The following is a 26,773-nucleotide window of genomic DNA, read 5'->3' on the forward strand; positions in this document are numbered from 1 at the left end:
CTAAGTAATTTTTGTCTGAGGACATATGCTAACAGGGAGGTGGCGACCTTCTGTGTCTCCCCACATGTCATTCTATTCATACCCATTAGTCAGTGCAGTCTAAAAACGCATTTGTGTGAAGAGTGGCTTCCAACAAAGTTTAACTCACCGCAGAGGAGAGGAACATGTTCTTGGGGAAGAATTATTCCTGGGAATATACAAGTCAAGAAGCTTGGAGTTGCCTCTAACAGGCTGAGTATCCACAACCACCAGGAGGAGGCTGCATGCCTCTGTTAATTAAAGAGTGGTCCTCATTCAGGCAGCATCACCATCACTTGTGAGTTTGTTAGAAGTGCAGATACCAGGCCTGTTTCAGATTTACAGCATAAGAAACTGCAGTCTCCAGCTGATTCATATGCAGGTTCACGCTTGAGGAGCATTGGCTTAAGAACATGATTCTCAACCTTGGTTACACATGGGCACCAACCAAGGAAACGTAAAACTTAAAAATAATTATTGATGCCTGAGCACCCCCACTCCGCACCCCCCACCCCCACCCCCTGCCCCTTGCAAGAGATTCCAAGATACTCTCTCTGGGGTGTGGCCTAAGCATTGGGATTTTTAAAAGCTCCCCAGGAGATTCTGAGGTGCTGTCAGAATTGTGAACCACTGGCACAAAGGCAAAGGAGGGCTACTTTTCCTACCCCTCACACTCTTTGCCTCACAGTCAGACAGCGGGCTTCCTGGAGTCAGAGTTTCTCTTTTCCTGTGACCTGGCGGCCCAGAGCCCCGCTGTAAGTACAGGGGTGGGGGTGGGGGGAGTCTGCTAAGGAACGTAACTCTGAGTCGGATCCTCCCGTCTCCCTCCCACCCTCACCCCCGACACAGCTGCCATTGATCTTCCACACTTTAGCAAACCACACCAGTGAGTGGCGAACACCAACTCGTGCTTGAAAAATACCAACTTGGAGCCCGGTGTGAGAAGCTACATCAGAGTCTCGAGATGCGACGCTACAATCTGCATTTTTCACTAGCTTCCCAGGTGTGTCTGATATGCAGCCAGGTTTGTGAACTCCACCGCGGGTCTAGCCTTTCATCCTGCCAAATCATTAAGGGTTCTTCAGGATGAATGAGCTGTCAAGAGAGTGAGGGCCTGGTGCAGTACTCCTTTATTAATTATGGCGAAGTGATGTATTGGCAATGATAATGCTTCTCTTGGAAAGGGCAATGAATGGTTCGTCGATTGCTGCATTAGATGTTTCCCAGCTTAACCTTATTGCTCAGCTTTTACTCCTCTCTGTAGTTTTAAAAGCTTCAGGGCTCTCTCATTAAACAGCCTCTTGGTCTTTATTCTCAGGTGAGCTGCAATCTTAGAGGGAAACACCAACAAAGGAGAATCTTTCGGAGTTCTTGGCTGGGGAATTACCTCCCCCCTCTTCCTTATCTGCTTGTGTCAGCAGCTCCTAGCTAGCGTATTTCTGGACAGTTCCGATAAGTAGGAAAAACACCGAGTGAGGATTTCAGAGAAAAATCATTGATACATCCCCGGATCCCCTTGCTAAAAGAAAGCTTTCTTTAGCAGAGGGATAGAAAGTGGAGGAAGAAAGATATATCTGGATGAACAATTTCAGAGGTGAGAAACGGGTAGGCAAGCCGGGGTTGGGGTTCTGCCTGTGGGTGAGGCGAGGAAGGCGGCAAAGAAAAGTTGCAGCGCGGGTCTGCGCGTGTAACCCACGGGCTGGGCGCCGGGGAAAGCGCTAGCGCGCGCGGCCCGAACGCACTGCAGGGCCGAGAGCTGGGAGGACGTCGACAAACCTCCGCGGCAGAGGCTGGGAAGCTGGAATTGTTCCCCTCTGGCCCGGAGCTTCAGAAACGGGCCAGCTCCGCTCGTCCGCGGTGGCCGAGGGCGCCGGCGTGGGGCGCGCGGGGGGCCCGGGCGCCGGCGGCGGCTGGGGGGAGCGCGCGTGAGAGCGAGTGCGAGGCTGCGGGCGGCGGGCGGGCGAGTGTGCGCGGGAGGGAGGGAGGGAAAGAGGGAGGAGAGCGCGCGCGCCGCCCGGGCCCCGGCCCTCCCAGCCTCCCGGCCTCCGCGCTGCCTCCCGCCCGCGCGCACCGGCTGCCCGCCGCCGCCGCTCCTGCTCGCGCCGGCGCTGCACCGGAGCCTCCCCGCCGCCCGCTTTGTGCTTCCCCCCGAAGATGGGAGCGACCTCTCCCAGCTCGGGAGCTATTTAAAAAGGAGGGAGTGCGCCGTCTTTCCTATTAGCGTGGAGGAGCCGGAGAAGGATCCAGTCACACTCCCCCAGACCAGGTAGGATCTTCTGATGGGCAGCTGAAGGGATTTGGTCAGATACCGCCAACTATTTTCCATTTGTTCAGAAGGCTCCACTTCCCTCCGCTTTGGCAAAGGACCGGCTCCTAAATTGTGTGTGTGTGTATGTATCCCTACCCATATCTGGGGTGTACGCGCTGCTCGGAGAGTGAAATTGCTCGGGCTGGTGCGCCCGGTCGTTGAGTGTACCCGCCTGCCGAGGGAAGAAAGGGCTGCTAAGGAGGGGTGCTGCACCCTGCGCCGCCTTGGGCTTGAGGATTCAGGGCGCTGAGAGCGAAGTCCACCCGGAATGCAGCGCTGCTGGGGATCCAGGCGTCCCCACCCACTGGGCTCAGCTCCGTGGTCATCCGTCCCCCTGGTAATCCCTGGGGTCTTCCCCAAACCCACACTCGCGAGTTTCCTCTTTTCCGGCCAGCCCTGGGTGCTCCTTCAGTAAGGACTGCGGAAAGGAGGGAGGTGTGGCCGGGGCGGGGGGGACAGGCGAGGGAGGGATGCAGCGGCGGGTTGGGGTGGAGGGGAGTGGGCTACAGGGTCCCAGGCTTTGGACACTCAGCTAGAGGGTGCGTTGGGGATGCTACGCGCACAGGCATCTTGCCCCCGAGATTCGAGGGGAACTTTGCCGCTGCATTATCTGCCTCTGCCTCTGGAGCTTTGCTGGCTCTTGGGGAAATGGTCTGTGTTCTGAGATGTGAGGATATCCTTCTTGGCTCCTCCTTAATGAAGAAGAGGGAGGTCTTATGGGTGGACAGTCGGCTACGGAAACCAAATCCGCACAGGCGATGCTTTTAAAAATACAGTATGTGTGCATCCTTGGCGTATAAAATCCCCCTTCCCTCGTGGCTTCTGGATGAATGGCTTGGGCTGGCAATTCGTATTTCCCTCTCCAGACAATGTGGCAATGGTTGGGTTGAGAGCAGAGTGATCTAATGTAACAAAGAATTTTGTGAAGAAAGCTTTGTGCATGGTGTCCGCAGTCGATGGAAAGAAAGTCCGGTTTTGCACTAGGTATTTATTTAACCCCCCTATGCCTGGCTCCCTTGTAGGCGCTATCTCTCTACTGCTAGTCAGCCACTAGTGGTTGTGAATATAACAATACAAACTTTGTCCTGCTGGAGGTGTAAAGACTAAAAACACACACAGAAAGAAGGATATCAGTAGGTGTAGTGGAAAGAGCTTTTTAAAAAATGACGGTGGTAAAGACAGTACAGACATCCGTGTCATGGAGGAGCTGGTGGAGTAGGTGGAGAGCCTGATCAGATCTGGTTAAAGGCATAGCTTGAGTTTCTCAAATGAGAGCAATTGAACATCCACCCTGTAGTATCTGTGTGAAGATATCCTGAGGGAAATGGAGAGCAATCAGGAGGGGATTCTGAAAGCACACCTCCCATCCAGAACCCCGTAACATACACACTCACTCCTCACTTGCAGGTTTCTCTTTCTCAGAGCTGCTCCTGCAGCAAGTCAGGCAAAGAGGGAGGAAAATATATTTAGATATTTCATTCATTTCAGAAAAGAAAACAAAGCTTTTAGGTTCCTCTTTGTTACTTGGATTTACCTCTATTGGTTTGCTTAATTTTGAGGTTAGCATGAAAAAAGAGGAAGGAAGAGAACTAGCTCGCTCCATCTTTGGGGCCTCCTGAATGAGAAGGCGGGGACAGATCCGCTTATTTCATCAGAAGCATAATGTATTTTCTTAAATGGTTTTCATTTTAGGGACTATGCCTGCTTGAAGGATTCCATTTGGATCTGAGGGCTAGTTCGTTATTTCTCCCACCTACTAAAGAAGGAGCCTTGATTTTTCTCTCCTAAACTGGCTCTTTGATTAAATATGGCATGACCAATTCCTAGGGAAAAAGTAAAGCCAACAAACAACAAAAACCTGCACAGAGGTAAACTGTTCTTCACTATTGAGCTGTGTAGGGACAGCAGAGGATGTGAGTGTCCGTGACAATCAGACTTCCCTTACTCTGCCTTGAAGCCTTAACAGGGCTAAAAGAGGAGTGTAATGAATTAGAATCTGAAGGCTGTGCTTTACATCTGTGTGTCTACCTATTTAATGGTTTCTACTGTATCTTTTCAGATTAAGTACTGGATAACCCTTATGTTGATCATGAAAGGGAAGAAAAATGCATGGCCCCAGCAGTGGTTTAACTCCAAATACAATGACAAAAAGAAAGTGAAATTACAAAAGGAAGGTGAAGTATAGTCAGTAACACCTACAGGACTATTTGTAGGAATTGTATTCATTGCTCTCTCTAATAACTCACTATGTTTTGAAAATTAAATATTTCAAGAGAGCTTCAGCATTTTGTTAGCAAGCTATATTTAACATGTTTTTTACCAGACAAAAATAGTTTTATTTATCTTGCAAAGTAAACGCACATATCTCCTTCCCTGTAAGTACTTAATCTGTTTCTTTGACAAAATAAATGGTGAAAAAATCTCTGTAGATCCTACCAAGTTGCATTTCCCCTTTAAAGAAAGTATAAAGCATGCATTTAGCTTATGGATGGGTTATTCTCAAAGTAAGTGCATTTGGGGACTGTACCATCTGGTTTTCATGGTGTAGTTCAGTAACAGGCCCTTTCTCTGGGATGCCTTCAGGTAGAGGGAGAAAAGCAAGTAGGTGAGAAGCAAGCAATCTGTCCCGTCATCATGGAAATACACAAGATCTAAGTTGAAATAGAAATTAAATGTGGAAAAAGAAGCATAACTAAAGAGGATGGTAGAGCACATAGCTTGCACATTTGATATTTTTGCAGTGTGTATCTATGTTGCTTTTCTTAAAAATTGTTGCTTGACATTGGGCTGACAAAACTTAGGAATCAACGTGCTGAGATCTCGCTTCTTCTTGAGCCTTCCAACTTCTTTTTTTTTTTTCCTCTAAGGGATAAATGTCTCTTGTCAAAATGTCTTTCAATATCGTAAATACCTCATGGTCAGACCCCTCATCATAACCTGTACCAAGTAGTCTCCCATCTGATCAGATTCTCCTGCTCCCTCTTGTGGCTAATGTTCTCCTGACTTTCTCTGGATTTCAGAATCCATTCCCTCAGCCTATCAGTTTGGTTCTAATTTTCAGTGGTAACTTGGGGCTAACAAAGCTAGTAGATTGCTGAACTAGCTGTTTCCAATTTTCTCTCTTAACAAAGGGAGATCTACCCCCAGAGATGCGGAGACGTCCTTCAGGTTTAGTGGATGCAAATGTCACTTGTTCTCTGACTCTTTAAGATGGACTAGGTTCTGGGAAAGTGAGCTTGCAGAGTCTTGCTCTGAGATTTTATCCTGGACTCAGGGCCTCATTAAGTGCAGTGGGATTATTTTCAGTTTTCTTTTTTTCTCTTCCGAAAGATAGCTCTCCTTGTGTGAAAGTGTCTGCATCTCCTGTCTCTTCCTGCCTCCCTCTGTCCTCAGCCTCCCGTGCATGTGGGCATACACACACACACTCTTCACAAAAGATATTTTATACAACACGTATTTTGAAAACTTCAACTAATAAATGACTTAGATTCTCAGCAGAGTTTGAATATCAAGCTGCTCTTTTTTCCGAACTGGAGACTCCTAGGGTAAACTACTCTTACTGATATGTTTTCATCACCAGCAGTTGAGAATACAGATGAGATCAGGCGTCTTTTACTAGTGTGTTGATTCAATTTGGAAGACAGTTGCTCCCAGCTCTTGTGCTTCAAGTGTTTTCTGTAGGCTCTCTTTGCTGACAACTCTGTATTGAACCCTTAAGTGTTTTATGTCTACATTTGTGATTTCTCCTTTGATGGGTGCAGTCAGGAGACTATAGTAAGTACAAAGTTTCATGAGAATCCCTTTTTCTCTTCATCTGAAACTGTGTAGCCAGTTTTCAGGAGGAAGAGGAGACCATGGGGGAGGGGAAAAGTGCTGAAGTGATGAAAAGCAGCTGAAGTGATGAAAGTGTGTTTGTGAGCAGGGGCAAGTACATTGTAGGCAGCTGCCTAGAAAGTGATTTGGGAAGCCCAAAACATGCCTGAATTCAAAGCATTTATCTGGCGACCAGTGTAGGATCAGGAATTCTTACTATTACAGATATTCATTTGAATAAAGTAATTCTGTCTAATAAATCCCTAATAGAACGCAATGGGATTACCTAGAAAAGAGTTCCCATTCATCCCCCAAACCATTCGCATCTGTTCATTTATTAACTTGGATTGGTTTATCAGATCATCTGGCAGATAGAGAAGTCCTGAGGACCTAGAACACAGGAAGGTGGAGAGGAAGTGAAAGTCCTGTCCAGCTAGTGCCCCTAGAGGGCCCTTCTGGTGGGGAAGTGCCCGGGAACTGGAGCCAGGCTACTGAAGTTGAGGGCTAGAAAGTAGCCATACAGAGGCAAAGATAAACTGGCACCCTGAAATTTTACTTCCAGGGCAGCAAATGTAACAAGTTTCTTGAAAATTTAGCTTAAGTCTTCTGAGAAATGGATGAGATATGTCCCTTAGTGTGAAATGATATCCTTAAAATCTTGAATGGCTTCTGCTGTGTCATTTTGGAGTATTCATACCATTCACCTAGAAAACTAGTGTGATACTCCTTCAGACAAACATTTTTGCATATGTAATAGACATAGAAACAAAATGTAAAGATTGGAATCCATCTTAATTTTTTAGAAAAGACAAAAATTCATCACTTTATAGATGTCATTGTGTGTGAAGTCAGAAAAATAATCTCATGGTTGAACCTAATGTGAGATGAAGTCTAACAGACATGAGGGTGATTCAGCAATTTAACACAACTATGACATTTATTGAGCACTTAGTGTATGCACTGCACTGGGCTTTTCAGAGAATGCAGATGCTAAAGAGGAGTTATTTGACATTTGTTGAACACCCAATATGTTCCAGACATCAGTCTAGGCACTTTACCTATTTTCTCATGTAATACCCATGCAAGGAAACATCCTGATCCTGACTTAAAGATGAAGACTATGGTTCAGTTAAAAAACTTGTCCAAGAGTGAGTAGGTGATGGTACCAGTTTTTGAGGCTTTTCCAAAGTCTTGCTCTTTGTTCTTGTTGATGTACAGTCTAGAACACCTAAATACTGGGTCGAATAAGATAGGTGGCTGTGGCTGTCTAATAAGCCCAGTGCTCTAGAGTTGAGAGGAAGAAGAGAACACTGGAAAAGGTTTCTTGGAGGAGGAGGCATTTTAGTTCATTCTCAAAGAATGAAAAGGCCTTTGAAATAAGCAGAGTCTTGCTATTTTTAAAACATGTAAACAAGCCCCAGCTAATTTATGACAAGGACCACCCCAGAGCAAGGCTAGGGCCATTTCCAAATATCAGACCAGCTGCGTATCCCAGTCAGGACCACGCCATGGGGCCTGTGGATCTGGAACAAGAGATAGCAGAAGCCATTGCACACATGTGTTTTACATGGGAAACCAAAGTGGATGATGAGTTTCCAGCACGCCTTGAAGGAGAGACGCTGTATCGGCCTCAGAGGTGAGGCACGGAACACAGCCCCTGCCCACCTGTCCCTTCCTTATATTTGATGGGTGTGGGTTCTGCACCATCACAAGTGGTTTTCCTTTCCCTCTTGAGCACCAAAAGGCTCTGGTGCTTTCTCCCTGAAGCTTTTTCAGCTGCCCACTTCTGCTTCCCCTTAAGGCACAGGACCCAGGGCCCCCTTTGGCTCTGCTCTGTTCAATGGACAGCGCCCACTTTTAGCAGGTTTAGAGAATCAGGCTGCTTACTCTACACACCAGCCACCACTTCCTCTCTGCTTCATGGTAGAGCCCCCGGAGCGAGTGGCATCAGACAAGGGCAAAAGGGTAAAGTCTGGGGAGGAGCCCAGGGGCTCGGTCATCTGTGTTCCTCAGAAACTGCAGGTCACCACTCTTCCAAATCTGCGAGGAGATCCAACCAGGCCATCCTAAAGGAGATCAGTCCTGGGTGTTCATTGGAAGGACTGATGCTGAAGCTGAAACTCTAATACTTTGGCCACCTGATGCGAAGAGCTGACTCATCTGAAAAGACCCTGGTGCTGGGAAAGATTGGGGGCAGGAGGAGAAGGGGACGACAGAGGATGAGATGGCTGGATGGCATCACCGACTCAAAGGACATGGGTTTGGGTAAACTCTGGGAGTTGGTGATGGACAGGGAGGCCTGGCCTGCTGCGCTTTATGGGGTCTCAAAGAGTTGGACACAACTAAGCTACTGAATTGAACTGAACTCTTCCAAATTCTACTTTTCAAATGTTGGTTGACATGGACCACCTGGAGCTGAAATCTGAGAGTTGATATTGGATGCAGTTGGTAACTCTTCTCTCTTTCTTTCTGTCTGTCTTCTCCTGGCTGTGCAGCTGCCCCTGCCCCTTTTTCTAGAACTTCTCATCACTTCTCACACTGCTTAGAACTCCTGGTAGCTCTGGAAGACGACATCAGAGGTCATCTAGTTTTTGTTTTTTTTTTTTAATATATATATTGACAACTAAGCAAATGGAGACCATATGAAATTAAATGAATTCATAGAATGAATATAGAAGTGGGATATAATTGGATCCAGATGTGTGACTCTAAAATTATTTCACCAAATTTACATCTCTCTTTTTCTTTGATAATATGTTAATAGAAGGCCCTAGACATGTGCCTATGTTTTCTGAGCTCAGGAGTCCCTGGATGTCTAGCAGTGATTTCGTCAGATGGAAAGAGAATGATGACTTTGCTTCTAGATCAAGGATATTGATGAATGCAATGAAGGATGTATGGCCCTCAGACCAAAGTTCTCTGAGGTCAACAGGCATATCATGCATGCATGCTCAGTTATGTCTGACTCTTGGCAACCTGCTATATAGACTGTAACCCGCTAGGCTCCTCTGTGCATGGGGTTCTCCAGGCAAGAATGCAGGAGTGGGTTGCCATGTTGTCCTCCAGGCAACAGACATGTCATATTAGTTTTAATGTTTGTTTGAATTCAACAAATGGCATATTTTATATTGTGCAAGGTCCTTAACTTCTCTGTGCCTCATTTTATTCATCTGTTGAAAGTGAAAGTGAAAAAGTTGCTTGGTCGTGTCCAACTATTTGCAATCCCATGGACTGTAGGCTCCTCCGTCCATGGTGTTTTCCAGGCAAGAGTACTGGAATGGGTTGCCATTTCCTTCTCCAGGGGTCTTCCTGACCCAGGGATCTTCATGTGTTAAATGGGAGTGATAATAGTAGAGAGCCTTATGGGGTTTTTGTGAGGAATAATACATTAATACTTATAAAACATATGGAACTGCCAATAGCACACGAGTGCTCAGTGAGGATTGCTTCTTACTGCTTGAGGGACGACTGTCCCAACTGTGTGCCTTTACGTGGACATTCTGATTGTGGAAGGTTGTCTTGGAGAGCCAGAAGGTAAGGACACACGTAATGGCTGCACCAGGTCACAAAACTGTTGTTTTGTTTTTTAATTAATTAATTTATTTTAATTGGAGGCTAATTACTTTACAATATTGTGGTGGCTTCTGCCATACATCAACATGAATTAGCCATGGGTGTACATGTATAGCCCCATCCTGAACCCCCGCAGACCTGTTTTTGAAAGGGCCACAGAGTAAATAATTTTGGCTTTGTGGACCACAGGGCCTGTCATAGCTACTCAACACTGCTGTGAAAATGTGAAAGCAGCCATTGACAGTGCTTAAATGCATGAACGTGCTGTGTTCCATAAAACAGTTTTTACTTACACTGAAATTTGAGCATTGTGTAATTTTCACATTATGAAACAGTGCTTTTTAAAAGTGTTTCAATCATTTCAAAGTATATTAAAAAAAATAGGCATTATCAAGACAGATGGTAGGCTAAATTTGACCTGTTGGCCATAGTTTCCTATCCCTCGAGACACAGATCTTAAGAGAAACACAGCAGTCACCGTAGGGGCTGCAGGAATCCGAGCAATCAGGGTTGGTGTCATGGGAAGAGAGCTGGCCTAGAAACTCAGAGACCTTGTTTTAGAGCCTCGCTTTGTCACTTCTGAGATGCGTGGCTTTGGGGAAAAAGTCTTTTAAGTTCTCATACCCTGAGTTTTCTTGCAGGGAAAAGGGAGGAAGGGGCAACATTAGAAGACTTTTAGGGGCCTTCCTAGCAATAAAAGCAGTTTTCTGAAGGGGAATTGGATATTCAAAATGGGTCATGGAGGACAGGTAGAAAAATATGAGAAGGGAAAACAGGGTGTATATTTGGGTAATTTTCAGTTTGTAGCTCAGCTGTCTACCAGGAATAGTAAATCTGGCAAGTTAGACAGGTGATGTATAATGGATGATGACCTTGAATGCCAAAGTGAGGATTAGGATATCATAGCTTTGGGCTGTCAGCAAAATTCTTCAATTTTACAGATCAAGCTGAGAAAGGGAAAATGACTTGTCCAAGACCACATGACTGGTTGGTGAGAGCCAAGACCAGCACTCATTTCTTTTGGCCCCAAGACCAATGACCCTTCTGTCTACAGTATTGCCCCCAGCAGTGTGGTAGAATGCAGTTAGTTTTGACTGTGTGACTGTGCCCTCAGAGGGGGAGATTCTCATATACATTTCAGAAGCTGTTTTTAGCATTTTCTAAACATGATCTCATACCCCAGCATATCTAAGAAGGTAGGTCTGTGAGTAATCCCATTATTGAGAAGGGTAATTACAGAAGTGTCAGCCTAAGGCCTTGCACTCCCGCAACCTTTAGCCTGGCTTCTTGCTGAGTGTCTTTTAAAAAATTTTGGCTCAGATGTTATTTCATGAGCAAAGCCTTCCCTAATATCCTAGTAGGTCAGGCCTTCCATTACTTACTCTCCTAGGACTGTGTTTTTCCTTTATAGAATTTATCAATTAATAAATGCTTCTTTCTGTAACAATTTAAATGTTTCTGTTTGCAACAGTTTAAATTAACATCTATCATCTGTCTTCCTAGCTAGATAATAAATTCTGGGAGGAGAGAGATTTTCTGTTTAGTTCATGGTTCTAGCCCCCAGTACTTTGCCAGACACATAATACACATTCAGTGTTTGTCGAATGAATGAATACATGTTCTCTCATTAATCATTGATACTGGTGAAAATAATCCTTGCTTATGCAAAGACTTAATAGGCAGGAGTTAACTATCTTCACTTGTTAATAAAAGATTAAATGATGAGTATTTCCTTCTCCACTGAATTTTTTCTCTTTTTCAAAAGCCCCTGTCTAATCCTCAGCCTATCACAAAAAGACAATAATAGTCATGGCATAGTTACTAAAATTAAAACCATGAGCCAGTATTTAAACAGTTCTTCAAATACAGGTGTATGGGATTGTTTTAAAACAGTGGTCCCCATTCTTTTTGGCACCAGGAACTGACTATATGGAAGACAGTTTTTCCATGGACCAAGGTGGATGGTTTTGAGATGATTAAAGCACACTGCATTTATTATGCACTTTATTTCTATTATTATTACATCAGCTCCATCTCAGATCATCAGGCATTAGATCCCAGGGGTTGAGGACTCCTGGTTTAAAGGACATGTTCACTAGCTGCCTTACTTAGTAAACTGTATGTTTCCTAAACTGTGCTCGGGGATTTGTGTAAAAAGTTCAGATTTTCCCTCCTGAAAAGCTACTTGATTTATTTCTCTAAATTTGGTTAGTTCCTTTCTAAGCTGCTTCCATTTAAAAAAGTGGATGTGTTATATATACACCCAGAGCTGTGTCACTGCATCTATTGTCAGAAACTTCAGAAAATTAGAACATAGAATGTTGATGAAGGGTCACCATTGTGTGAGCACCAATCAACTTGAATTTTTTAAAAAAAAATTTTGTTTATTTGTGGCTGTGCTGAGTCTTTGTTGCTTCAGGGGCTTTTATCTGGTTGTGGTGAGCAGGGGACTACTCTACATGTGGTCTATGGGCTTATCATTGCGGAAGCTTCTCTTGTTGCTGATCGTGGGTTCTAGGGCATGCAGGCCTCAGTAGTTGCCGCACATGGACTCAGTAGCTGTGGCTCCCGCGCTCCAGAGCACATGTTTAGTACTTGTGGTGCAGTGGCTTAGTTGCGCTGGGACATGTGGGATCCTCTCGGCCTAGGGATTGAACCCGTGTCTCCTGCATTGGCAGGCAGATTCTTCATCACTGAACTATACCAGGAAAGCCCCCAACCTAGGTTTTTAAAAAATTATTTCTTTTTACTTTCTATTTCTGTTCTCCTCAAGGGCATCTTATTCTTTAAAGGATTGTGCTTTGTGACTATGTAGGAAAATTGGAAAGACCTACGAACTTTCAGTTGGTAAATTCCCATCCCTGAAAAACAATCTACTTGAAGATGAAGCTAATGACTCAGGGAAAAAAGCTGATGAAATTCACCAGTTTGCTCACATAACCAGCATTTTTGTTGTTAAAAAAGATTTTTTTTAAGGCGTTGTGCATGTTCCTATTGCATGGCTTGAAATTGAATTCTGTATTAAACATCCCCAGTCCCAAGAGACAGACTAGAAAGCTGGAAGAGTGACTGCAGAGATTTACTCTTGAGTTGAAGGGAACAGGGGAACTTGGTAAGGCTCCATACCAGCCTCTCATTTAAAGAGCACAACTTTCCATACCACCTAGGAGGTCCAGTTTGGGTTTTATGTTTCTGTGTATTGTTGACCTCTGTTCAGAGCTTGTGAGTGGAACCTGATTGAGAGGTCTCTGAAGCCTTCCAGAGAAGCAGAAGATATTAAGAAGAGGTGGCAAGAATACACAGAAGAACTGTACAAAGAAGATCTTCACGACCCAGGTAATCACAATGGTGTGATCACTCACCTAGAGCCAGATATACTGGAATGTTAGGTCAAGTGGGCCTTAGGAAGTATCACTATGAACAAAGCTAGTGGAGATGATGGAATTTCAGTTGAGTTATTTCAAATCCTAAAAGATGATGCTGTGAAAGTGCTGCACTCAATATGCCAGCAAATTTGGAAAACTTGGCAGTGGCCACAGGACTGGAAAAGGTCAGTTTTCATCCCAGTCCCTAAGAAAGGCAATGCCAAAGAATGCTTAAACTACCACACAGTTGCGCTCATCTCACACGCTAGTAAAGTAATGCTCAAAATTCTGCAAGCCAGGCTTCAACAACACATGAACTGTGAACTTCCAGATGTTCAAACTGGCTTTAGGAACCAGAGATCAAATTGCCAACATCCGTTGGATCATCAAAAAAACAAGAAAGTTCCAGAAAAACATCTACTTTTGCTTTATTGACTATGCCAAAGCCTTTGACTGTATAGGTCACAACCAACTGTGGAAATTCTGAAAGAGATGGGAATACCAGACCACCTGACCTGGCTCTTGAGAAATCTGTATGCAGTTCAGGAAGCAACAGTTAGAACTGGACATGGAACAACAGACTGGTTCCAAATTGGGAAAGGAGTACGTCAAGGCTATGTATTGTCACCCTGCTTATTTAACTTATATGTAGAGTACATCATGAAAAACGCTGGGCTGGAGGAAGCACAAGCTTGGAATCAAGATTGCTGGGAGAAATATCAATAACCTCAGATGTGCAGATGGCACCACCCTTATGGTGGAAAGTGAAGAACTAAAGAGCCTCTTGATGCAAGTGAAAGAAGAGAGTGAAAAAGTTGGCTTAAAGCTCAACATTCAGAAAATAAAGATCACGGCATCTGGTCCCATCACTTCGTGGCAAATAGGTGGAGAAACACTGGAAACAGTGGCAGACTTTATTTTGGGGGCTCCAAAATCACTGCAGATGGTGATTGCAGCCATGAAATTAAAAGACGCTTGCTCCATGGAAGAAAAGTTATGCAACCTAGACAGCATATTAGAAAGCAGAGACATTACTTTCCCAACAAAGGTCCATCCAGTCAAGGCTATGATTTTTCTAGTATTCATGTTTGGATGGGAGAGTTGGACTGTGAAGAGAGCTTAGCACTGAAGAATTGATGCTTTTGAACTGTGGAGTTGTAGAAGACTCTTGAGAGTCCCTTGGACTGCAAGGAGATCCAACCAGTCCATTCTAAAGGAAATCAGTCCTGAATATGATGCTGAAGCTGAAACTCCAATACTTTGGCCATGTGATGCAAAGAACCAACTCATTGGAAAAGACCCTGATGGTGGGAAAGATTAAAGGCGAGAGGAGAAGGGGACAACCAGGGGATGAGATAATTGGATGGCATCACCAACTCAATGGACATGAGTTTGAGTGGACTTGGGAGTTGGTGATGGACAGGGAGGCCTGGCGTGCTGCAGTCCATGGGGTTGCAAAGAGTTGGACATGACTGAGCTGAACTGAACTGCACTGAAGACTTCCATGGATTTGCTCCTTTGCCCTGTGTCTATGTAGGTTCCTAGCTATCCTTAGCTGTTTCTCTTTGAGGAAAGCAGAGCAAATCCTTGCCAAAATTATGAAGTATGTATATTACTCTCAGTGATTTAATCTCCTCTTTGGAGGACCCTGTTCATCTCTGATTAGGGTCCATTTTTCTCTGCCCTCTTCTCTCTTCCCTTCCGTACACACTCACCATTTTTATTTTTTGGCCATGCTACATGGCATGTGGAATCCTAGTTCCCCAACCAGGGATGGAACCTGTGCCCCCTGCATTGGAAGCATGGAGTCTTATCCACTGGACTGCCAGGGAAGTTCTGAGGGAAATCCTGGGACTTCATATTTTAGTGTTGTCTGGAGTCCCAGTTTGTGATGAGAGCCCATCTGATATATTACTTCACTTCAGCAGCATACTGATATTACAAAAAATGTCTCCTAATATGTAAGCACCACCTTCCATCAAGGACCTTCTTTAAGTCCTTTTGCTGTCTAGTCTGTCTTTGCTAAACATGCTGATGCCCTTCCAGCTAGTTCTGCCTTCCTACCCAGTTCTGCCCTTCATGGATTTCTACCTGTCATGCCAGTCCCAGGACCATCTACATCAGAATCACCTATGATGCTTCTTAAAATTCAAATTTGGGGGTTCCTCTTTAGAGCTACAGGGCTTTCCTCATGGCTCAGCAGGTAAAGAATTTGCCTGTAATACAGGAGACCTGGGTTTAATCCCTGGGTCAGGAAGATCCTCTGGAGAAGGGAATGACTGCCCACCCCAGTATTCTTGCCTGGAGAATTCCGTGGATAGAGGATCCTGGTGGGCTACAGTCCATGGGGTCACAAAGAGTTGAACGCGACTAAGCATTTAACACTTAACACTTTTTTTCTTTAGATCTACTTTGTACCCAATGATAGGGCCCAGTTATCTTCACTTCAATGAATTTTCCAGAAGATCCTTAGGTGAAGTGAAGTTGAAGAAGTGTTGTTCTGTGCCTTTAGGCACATCATTGCTTCCTTCTGCAATGCCCTTACTCTCTCCAGCTTCTGTTGCTTTTTCCAGTCCCTTCCTTTTATGGAATTTTCCATCTTCTTTCTCCTATTCATGGTCATTTGAGTAAATATCACTTGAAGACCGTAAATTTATCAGGAACAGGGACTGGGAATCTGTCCTTTTTGTAATCCCCACAGTGTTTGATCTGGTGCTTTGCACTAGAAGTCGTTCAATAAATTCTTGAGAACAAATGAATGGTCTACTCTCTAGAATTAGGAATACCAGGAGGGTTATACTTCACTCAAACAAATGTCTGAAGGCAAAATGTCAACAAGCTAGTGTGGGAAATATTTTTAAGTAGGAGATCTTTTTTGGTGACCCAGAAATAAATGTGACACACATATGACCTCATTTTTTTTCAGTGTAAGGTCAAACATCAGAAAAGGTTGCTCTTTTCAGGGTGGATGGTGAACAAATCATTACCTGAAATAGTTGCTATTGTCCAACATGAGACCCCTGAAAGTATCATGGAAGAGATGATCTGAGGCCCCCTCTGGGAGTTCACTACATTTGAAATCTTTTGGTTGCAAGACTGTAGATGGAGCAATTGGAGGTTTCTAGAAGCCCACTTGTATGACCCCAAGATCCCAGGTATGTTAACCTGGAAATGAGGTGGTCCACTTTGAGGGCATTCACGTGGTGAATTCATGTGGTCATAGTCTTCCTATCTGAATGCCTGGAAAGTCTCTCCTCTTCCATGATTCCCTAGTCATGGAAGAGTTCTGTCTTCTGGAAAGCAAGACTCACTCCTTGTCTCTCGTAATGACTTACTAGAATGTGAGCTTCTTTGGGGAATATCATCTTATATGTCTTTAAAACACAGTATCTGGCACATCTGAGTGGCTAAGAAAAGCTTGGCAAACTTGTGAATGAATGTGTTGTTTTCCCATTTCTTTGGATTACTTACCAGTTAAAAAATTAAAAGGTAAACATGTCTTGACCCCAAGACGTGGGGTCTGTGGGCTGTGTTGAGACTATTAAAAATTTTTTGATTTATTGTCATTAGAACTGAGTATTAACTTACTTGTTGGGCTAAAATTTGGTGTCATTCTCCCCAGCTTTTCAGATTGCCTTCTTTTATTTTAGTTTTGCTTGTTCACTGCTAGGATTTCATTCACTATTTTCTTTTCTCCTGACTGAATGGAAAAACCTTGAGATTATTACATGCCTTTGGAGGGATTTCCGACCTCAGATTTTAGCTGATGATCCCCTAAATGGATCATCTTTCCTTGTCACGTGATGAAGGGGCGTGCTTACAAAAGCCTTCCTTGGGGGTGGGGCGGCAGGAGATGGGCAAGGGAAAGATGAAAATCTCTAGGTGAGGTGATGTAAACTACACACGTTTATTCAGGTGGAAAGGAGGGGCAGCATGAGAAGGTTATTTTGCATGAAGTAAGGAGCTCTTTGCTAGGAAAGAACAGTCTTGTTAATCTCTGTAATGAAAACAGATAAATGAAAAGGTGTTGCGGTTCTTCATTCTTCTCCTCTACCGCATATTGATTGTGGCTTTTCAGTCTGATACTGGCCTCTGCTCCCTTTAGGGGTATCCATCTTACCTAGGGAACATTTCTAAATGCATATGCCTAGGTCCAACACCTGGATTCTGATTCCACATCAGAGATTTGATGAATCAGCACAAGGCCAACTGAGAAGTATTTTATTCATTTAATAAAAGTAGGTGCTGTGCATCTTCCATGTAGCAGGGTATGCTCAAGGAACTGGGTGAACAAGGGAGACAGAAATCCCTACCCTTACAGAGTTGACATCTATGAGAGAATGAGCAGAACTGTTAAATAAAGTATATATTGTATAAAAAATAGTAAGTTCTAAGACTTAAAAACATAGAGAAACAGACTGTGGTTTCCATGGGGGGAGGAATTGGGGGAGAGAGTGACTGAAAATTTGAAATTAGTAAACACAAACTATTACATATAGAATAGATTAACAGCAAGGTCCTACTGTATAGCATGGGGAACTACATTCAATATTTTGGGATAAACCATAATGGAAAAGAATATAAAGAAGAATGCATATATGTGTATAACCAAATCACTTTGCGGTCCAGCAGAAATAAACACAGCATTGTAAATCAACTATAATTCAATAAAAAGTAATAAGTTCTATATAGAAAAACAAAGTAAGGGGAAAGGGTCTCATGACTTTTCAGTAACATTTTCATTATCCTGAAACCATCTTTCCTTTTTGGCCACGTTACCTGACCATTACCCCAGCTGCTAACTTTGGTGAATGAAGAGGCTGTTTTCTGACATGGGACAGGGCCCTGTCATCTTGTAAGTCTGGGCAGGGGGCTTGAGCCCCTTACGTGATGTCTAACTGCTTGTCTCCCAGAAGACCTGTCCTCATTTTTCAGGCAGAAAAGTGGAAACTCTCTCTTTGGGGAAAAAGTAAAGTAATAGCAGAGCGTTCTATGGGCACTAAAGGGGCTCCTTGGTGAAGTGGGGCCATGGCCTGATGGCCCGAGGGTGGGGGCCAGAATGGTAATTGGCTCCCTCGGTGGACGATCAGATAAAGAAGGGCATCCGCTGGCAACATCTTTTGTCTAGAAGCATTTGGAAGTGCTTGCATTTGTAGTGGATGAGAATTCGTGGTTGCTTTACCGTTGCCTTAGAAACCGAGCCATTGCTTTGTTTTGAGGCTTTCAGTCAGCAAGAATTACAGAGATGGGGATTCCAGGTCTTGATGGAGAGTCAAGGAGTTCCTTGGAAAAACCCAGCTGCCGATCAGCAGAAAGAGACTAGGCCCCCTCAAGCACAGAACTGGTGAAAATGCCAGAGGTGTTCCCTCTCTGAGCTGGTTCTCCTTGCAGTCAGAACCACTGAAGCTCCCACTGCCGTGCTGCCTAACTACTCCTTGAACCTCTGCTGTGGCAGTTTGATGAAGATCTGTCTGGCGAGTACATGCACCCATTTCTGTGACCTCTCCTTTTGCCATAGAGGGGTGGGCTCACTCAGTTTGATACCTGTTCACCATCCTTTGTCAGTGACGGTCAGGTCTGTCATCTATAGGTGTTGGAGCTGTTTGTTTTAAAATAAATAGCAGAAGATAATGTGAGTATTCTTGCTACTGTGCTGAAGGCTCATTTGGATGATGTAATGAACATTCCTAAGTAAGAACTGGCCCTGGATGTAAGGGCTTATCTGAAACCACTGTGAAGATCAGACTACCCCTTGTTCAGAGTTCAGTAGATCAGGGTGAAAGATTAGAAGGTCAGGCAGCAGACTAATGCATCAACAGCTACTATTTGCTGCTTAATTTTCATAGAAATAAATATTTGAGGAGACAGTGGCAAGAGTCAGATCTGTTCGCATCTGATGACTGAGGCATCAGAATGGAGACAAAACATGGAGGAAAAAAATGAAGGACTCATTTTTTGATGACACCTAACCCACATCCTCAGGGCTTCACTGGTGGCTCAGTGGTAAAGAAACCCCATATCCTCACAAGCATTTGGATTTGGTGTTAATTTAATAAAGAAACTGAAGTCCAGAGAGTTCTTTCCAGTTGCTTCACGGCCAATAAGCTATAGCAGTGTTTTTTGGTCAACTGACCTTGCAAATTAGACTACTGTGAAACCACCTTTTGGATATAATTGTGACATTTTTGAGTTAATCTCAGAAGTCCCCTCCTTTTTATATAATAGCGATGATGGATTTTTTTTTTAACTGCTCTGTTCACCCTTAGACATTGATAATTGATACCCTTTGGGCTGGGAGCATATTGGGAGATGTTGGTTGGGGCAGGGCTTCTTCTTGGCAGACTGAAGAGATTGCCCTGAGAGTATCTGCAAAAGTGGTTGCCAGGTAATTGGTAAAAGGTGGGAGAGTGGGAGCCCATTGTCTCCAGGAACATTTCAGCCCACAGGTTACTTCCCAGCTGTGGGTATCTGTCTGTGTCAGTCTGCCATCCGCAAGGTAAAACTAGGCTTGTTGGAAACCTTTCATGGGCCTTTTGCTACCTAACCCCACATAGAAGCCAGGAGGTTTTCCACTGAGCTAGTCCAAGCCCAAATCCAGTCATTCTCAAAAGATCACTGTATACAGTCTCAGGTGTGGTAGCATGGAGCAGGGGATTGCATCAGTCTCAGAGATAGACCGGGCTTTGAATCTTAGTTACTGTCTGACTTTCAGCAAGTATGTAACCTGTCTGGAACCACAGTCTTCCCACCTACAAATAGGCTTATAGTATATTGTTAGGGGTGCTATTCACACAGACTCTAATGGAAATGGCAACATTAGGAGTTGTATAACAGGGCAGTGCTGGTTCCTGGAAGTATTAGATATAATAATTAGATATAGGTAGATGAAAAAATTTAGCATGGTGTCTGGGACAGTGTTTAATAATGGAGCCTGGGATTACCATCTCAGGCAATCAGCTGTGATTTGTGATTTGCTGTGGTATCATTTTGAAACGTGCCTCAAAGAAGGAAAATAGTTCAGGGTACAGAAAGCACAATACGCAAAGACCTGGAGGTAAGAAAGAGCTGTTACGTTCAGGAAATTGAGAGAATTCCCATATTTTAGAACTCAAAGGCCAGATCCGGAAAGGTCTAAATAGCCTATTGAGGGGGTTTGCATTTGTCATCAGGGCAGTAGGCCATGAAGAGTTTTAAGGGGAGTGAGAGTGTGTGATCTGCATTTTGGGAGGTTTGTTTTGGCTGAGATGTGAGGAATGGAATGATGAGCCTTGGCAGCAATTTCAAGGGAGTGGTTCATCCTATCCGCCCTGGAGACAGGCGCAGCTTTGTGTCTGTTCGGGTGGGCTCTGTGTGTTCTGTCCTGTTCCCTCTGAGCAAATTCTTAACCTTTCTGATCCTTCAGTTCAGTTCAGTCACTCAGTCATGTCTGACTCTTTGCGACCCCATGAATCACAGCACGCCAGGCCTCCCTGTCCATCAGCAACTCCTGGAGTTTACTCAAACTCATGCCCATCGAGTCAATGACACCATCCAGCCATCTCATCCTCTGTCGTCCCCTTCTCCTCCTGCCCCCAATCCCTCCCAGCATCAGGGTCTTTTCCAATGAGTCAACTCTTCTGATCCTTACAGGTTACCAAAATGTTTTAAGTTACAGATCTTCCAAAAGGATCACTGCAAATGTTTATTTCGCCCTTTTAAACTTTAGATCTTTACTATATCATTTTATATACCTGCAAGGCATCAGGATCATTGCCTTGATCAGACATTTTTTTTTTAATAAGAGGCAAATGCTGGCTTCCTTTTTTCTTCTCTTGCCCTTATAGTCTGTTCTTCAGTGAACCAGCAGAGAGATCATTTTAAAAGATAAATCAACTCATACCACACTTCTGATTGGGATCTCCCTGTGATTCCCATCTCCTTCACGGTCAATGCCGATGCCTTACAGTGGCCTCAGTGCCCCTCGTGATCCGTCCCCACTGAGTTTCCAGCTCCTGAGCTCTGCTTCTTTCCATCACTGCTCTTTCACCACACAGATTTCTTCCTGGTCCCTAGACTATGTGAAGCACAATTCTCATCAAGGTCTTTGTACCTAACGTGAAATTCTCCTCCTGCAAGTATCCACGAAGCTTGGGCCTTTTCTTCCTTCAGGACTTTGCTCAAATGGCACCTTATCAGTGAGGCATTCTTTAAACTGCCCATTATAAAATCATGCATTTCATGTGTGTGCACTTACTGACACACTCAGCCTGGCACAGACACCATAACATACAGACTTCCCGTCCTATTGAAACTGCTCCCTACCCCCCACCATTACAGTACTTTTAATCACCTGACATTTATATTCATTTGTTTGTTTCCTCCCCATTAGAATATAAGGTCTGCAAAGATAGAGACTTTAAAACAAATTCACTGATGAATTCTCAGGACCTAGAAGAGAGCTCATCATGTCCTAAAATTTGTCTGGGCAGCTCTCATAAATCTGTGGAATAAATTGCTGCAAGGGAGTTAGAACTAAATCTGCCACTGTTATTCCAGGGATGGTTCAGGGTTGCCTTGTTTTAAGAAGAGATCCTATAACCTACTCAAGCCCATTCATGGCTGAACAAGCAGACACACTGACCATGAACTTCTGCATATTTTGAAAATATGTTTCTTCTGTCTTTCGACCTTTTACTTAGAATGGAGTTAGAGCATCACAGCCCTCTGCTGTGTCTTCCTTAGTGTGAGGAAAATGTCAAAGCTTATCTCCCTGTAGTGATGAGATTTAAAAAGGGGGGGGGGTGCTTTAGGGGATGCCAGAATGTGCTGGGCCAGGTAGGGGTTCTCCTGGGTCCTAGTGCAGTTTTCAGTATAAGCCATCAGCAGTAAGCCTAGGGTAGAGAGTGTAGGTAAATGTGGGGGTGACTCAGATACCCTGAAGCCACGAAGGGTTCTAACCCAGCTCTACGTTTAACTTTATGTCAGGCCACAGGACTAAAACCTGACTCAGGACCCTTCTTATCCCTACATCATTGGATGTTATAACTGGCTTTCCAGACCAGAGTCACCCTGACTTGCAGCAGATCCTTCTTTGTTTCATTGTCCCCCACCCCACTCACCATCACCAAAACCTTGGAATCAGAGGTGATACAAGGTCACTGAGAGGCACAAACCTTGATTACCTGAGCAGAGTGATAGTTGGAGCCTTCGTGAACCTGGATTCCCACCAGTGATGCTATTGCCATTTCCCCAGTTGCCTAAGGCCCTTTAATCCCATAGGTACTTTTGGTCACTGTCATTTTGCCACATGAGCTAATTTAGTTGGAATTATTGCCCCTGTATTTTTAGGTCACTTGAGCCCTCTATAGAACTGATGTGTATTTTAGAATGACCATGAGAAGTCTGACATTGACACAGAGAAGGAACATTTTATGGCTGGTAATGCTGATTTCACAGCCTGTCAGGCACAACCTGGGCAAGACACACGCCTAGACCTGGGCCTGCTCATCTCCCTTTCCTGCCATGGGCAGCCTGCAGATTCTAGAATGAGATCTGTACACAGATATGAAGAGCAGTGCTCGAAGAACCGGATGCCCAGCTGCTAATGCATCAGAAGACCTGGTCTTGCTAAAAATTAGGAGGAAATGTGCTCTCATCAAAACATGCTTTTAAAGTCTACACTTAACGTGTGGAAATATTGCCTTACAGCAGAGTTTTTTCCCCCCTCAAGTGCAAATACCGTTGAGCTTTGATTGTAGGCAAGCTGGAGGATTTCTCTGGTTCTAAGATCCATAAGTTTGTTGTTGTTCAGTTGCGAAGTCATGTCCGACTCTTTGCAACCCTGTGGACTGCAGCATGCTAGGCTTCCCTGTCCTTCACTATTTCTTAGTGTTTGCCCAGATTCATGCCCATTGAGTCTATGATGCCGTCCAACCATCTCATCCTCTACTGCACTCTTCTCCTTTTGTCTTCAGTCTTTCCCAGCATCAGGGTCTTTTCCAATGAGTCAGCTCTTCACATCAGGTGACCAAAGTATTGGTGCTTCAGCATCAGTCCTTCCAATGAATATTCAGGGTTGATTTCATTTAGAATTGACTGGTTTGATCTTGCAGTCCAAGTGACCCTCATGAGCCATAGGACACAGTTGCATTAAATACAGTGTAAACTGTGCCCCAGAATTTAAGATCATCACCAAGTCATGCATTTGCAGGATTTTTAGCGTCTAAACTTCATAGCATCGCTCTTAATGTGATTTTGGCAATGAAACCGTTTTTGGAAGGTGACTGTGTTAACCACAGTTTAAAAGAAAATCTGCCTTAGCAACAAGGAGAAAATTATTTAATGCATCAAAACCTTGTGTTTTTTCTCATTGGCTGTCAGTATGCATGCATGTGTGTTCAACAAGGCAAGGATATAATTGAACGTTTTATTCCAGTAAGTCAGCTGTGTACATTGCTCATTGCTCAGTAAATGGGGCTACATGTAGAAAATCCACAAGTGGAGAGATTGGGCTGTAAACATTACCAAGGATTGCTTTATCACAGATGGATTCTTAGAGTCATGATTCACCATAGATGTTGTGATAGTCAGATACAAACAAATCACTGGTAAATGTAATACAAATAATTGGGTCACTTGAGTGCTTTGGATCTGGATCTAATGATGTGATTTTCCCCCACCCTCCCCCTTTCTTTTTCTCCCCAGTAGGTTGGGACAGTTGGAACTCTGCCGTTGTTCAGCATGCTGCAGCTCAGTCTGTCACCCACCTTGTCGATGGGATTTCATGTGTTAGCCGTGGTGGCCCTCGTGTTTTCCCATGTGGACCATATAAGTGCTGAGACAGAAATGGAAGGAGAAGGCAATGAGACTGGCGAGTGTACTGGCTCCTATTACTGTAAGAAGGGGGTGATTTTACCCATTTGGGAGCCCCAGGACCCTTCCTTTGGGGACAAAATTGCTAGAGCGACTGTGTATTTTGTGGCCATGGTCTACATGTTTCTTGGCGTCTCAATCATTGCTGACCGGTTCATGTCCTCTATAGAAGTCATCACGTCTCAAGAGAAAGAAATCACCATAAAGAAACCCAATGGAGAGACCACCAAGACAACTGTGAGGATCTGGAATGAGACAGTGTCCAACCTGACCTTGATGGCCCTGGGATCTTCAGCTCCAGAGATCCTCCTTTCAGTAATTGAGGTGTGCGGCCATAACTTCACTGCAGGAGACCTCGGTCCTAGCACCATTGTGGGGAGTGCTGCATTCAACATGTTCATCATCATTGCACTTTGTGTATACGTCGTCCCAGATGGGGAGACAAGGAAAATCAAGCATTTGCGTGTGTTCTTTGTGACAGCAGCATGGAGCATCTTTGCCTATACCTGGCTTTACATCATTTTGTCTGTCAGCTCTCCTGGGGTTGTGGAGGTCTGGGAAGGTTTGCTTACTTTCTTCTTCTTCCCCATCTGCGTTGTGTTTGCTTGGGTGGCAGACCGGAGGCTCCTGTTTTACAAGTATGTCTACAAGAGGTATCGGGCTGGCAAGCAGAGGGGAATGATTATTGAACACGAAGGAGACAGGCCATCTTCCAAGACAGAAATTGAAATGGATGGGAAAGTGGTCAATTCCCATGTTGACAGTTTCTTAGATGGAGCCCTGGTTCTTGAGGTTGATGAGAGGGACCAAGATGATGAAGAAGCCAGGCGAGAAATGGCGAGGATTCTGAAGGAACTCAAGCAGAAGCACCCAGAGAAGGAAATAGAGCAATTAATAGAATTAGCCAATTACCAAGTCTTAAGTCAGCAGCAAAAAAGTCGAGCATTTTACCGCATTCAAGCTACCCGCCTGATGACTGGAGCAGGCAACATTTTAAAAAGGCATGCAGCAGACCAAGCCAGGAAAGCCGTCAGCATGCACGAGGTCAACACGGAAGTGGCTGAAAATGACCCTGTCAGTAAGATCTTCTTTGAACAAGGGACGTATCAGTGTCTGGAGAACTGTGGCACGGTAGCCCTGACCATTATCCGCAGAGGTGGTGATTTGACCAACACTGTGTGTGTTGACTTCAGAACAGAGGACGGCACAGCCAATGCTGGGTCTGATTACGAATTTACCGAAGGAACTGTGGTCTTCAAGCCTGGTGAGACCCAGAAGGAAATCAGAGTTGGCATCATTGATGATGACATCTTTGAGGAGGATGAGAATTTCCTTGTGCATCTCAGCAACGTCAAAGTATCTTTGGAAGCCTCGGAAGATGGCATCCTGGAAGCCAGTCATGTCTCTACCCTTGCTTGCCTGGGATCTCCCTCCACTGCCACTGTGACTATTTTTGATGATGACCACGCCGGCATCTTTACTTTTGAGGAACCTGTGACTCATGTGAGTGAGAGCATTGGCATCATGGAGGTGAAAGTACTGAGGACATCTGGAGCGCGTGGAAATGTTATCGTTCCCTATAAGACCATTGAGGGGACCGCCAGAGGCGGAGGAGAAGACTTTGAGGACACATGCGGGGAGCTTGAGTTCCAGAATGACGAAATTGTGTAAGTTCTTTTTTTTTATGCCTGTGTGTCTGTGGTTGAGTGCGTTTGTGGTTGTGCGAACATGTGTGTGTTTTTTAAAAACTAAATGGTGAAGAAAGAATGGATTGGTTACTATACAGAACCACTTTCAAACTATCAAAATATCCCAGCTTCTAGCTTATGTGCCACTGATCAATATACTGTATATGTCAAGATCCTAATGTGATGTTCTTTTTACTTTTATGCTTTTGCAGTTTTTAAGTACATTTACAGATCATGATGAAATGAGTCTTCTGACAGAATTTATGCACTTAATGATGGGTTGAAAAACTTGTATTCTATCTTGATCATGTAACAGACACACAGAAAGGGAATATCTAAAAGTCATGTTATGTCCTAACTTCATTACTGAGTACAAATTGGGAAAGCCCAAAAATAATTTCCTGGCTACCAGGGTTGGCTGAAATGATTTTTGCTGCTTTTCTCAGACACTGTTTTTGTGATGGTATAATGTTTCTGCTGAAATGCTAATGCTTAATTATAACTTAATGACCAATCCTGCCTTTTCAGTTTGATGCCAATGGGGAGAAGTCATAAAGTTCTTTTTTATTTCTAGTCTGATTTTACTTTACATCGTTAAACAAACCTTTTTACCCTACTGGCATAGGGATGGTGAGAGAAGTAAGATTCTAAGTGTCTGAAATGACAAGGAGCAGGTCAGAGAAAAGAAGTGGAAAACAATTAAGTTTTCCTATTGACACGTCACAGTGATATTTGCCAACACTGTAACACAGAATGTCTAATTCTGTGATGATTCCTCCACTGGCAGATGATGTTTAGAGAGCTTTTCCTCCTTCCTTGCCTAAGGCCAGGGGCATTGCACCCATCAGAAGCAAACCAGAAAATATGACTCAGTCAGTAATATCCAAACTGCAAGTATGAAAGAAAAGGAACTGTTTATAATATCTGCAGTGAAACATTCATGTTAAGTCATTCATTTGAAAATATTCAAATGAATGATTATGTTGATGGGATCATTGATAACTTAGGAATTTCAGGATAAACAATATAAAATATAGTTTGTTATCAAAATGGTTAACTCTTGTTAATGGCACATGACATCGCAGGTGCATTCTCTTCAAGATGAAATTTCTTATACAATAAGTATAGAGAAAATAAATATAAGGATTGGGGAGGGG

The 26,773-nt window shown here is 44.1% G+C and overlaps 1 protein-coding gene across 7 annotated transcripts in view; it reads left to right on the forward strand.

Moving 5' to 3' along the window:
- Positions 1-26,773, forward strand: part of SLC8A1 (solute carrier family 8 member A1) — a 444,020-nt gene that overhangs the window by 65,839 nt on the left and 351,408 nt on the right. Inside the window, exons 1-2 of one of the 7 annotated variants that reach the window (XM_043918164.1) lie at positions 904-1,021; positions 23,764-25,595. In XM_043918164.1, the coding sequence (XP_043774099.1) occupies positions 983-1,021; positions 23,764-25,595 (1,871 nt within the window). In that variant the 5' untranslated portion in view covers positions 904-982. Of the gene's footprint in view, positions 1-903; positions 1,022-1,460; positions 1,613-2,151; positions 2,285-23,760; positions 25,596-26,773 lie in introns of those variants that run through there. The other 6 variants (XM_043918170.1, XM_043918169.1, XM_043918166.1 and 3 more) reach the window with 6 other exon arrangements.

Source organism: Cervus elaphus, chromosome 11, assembly GCF_910594005.1.
Source record: "Cervus elaphus chromosome 11, mCerEla1.1, whole genome shotgun sequence".
In the NCBI taxonomy this organism is placed as follows: domain Eukaryota; kingdom Metazoa; phylum Chordata; class Mammalia; order Artiodactyla; family Cervidae; genus Cervus; species Cervus elaphus.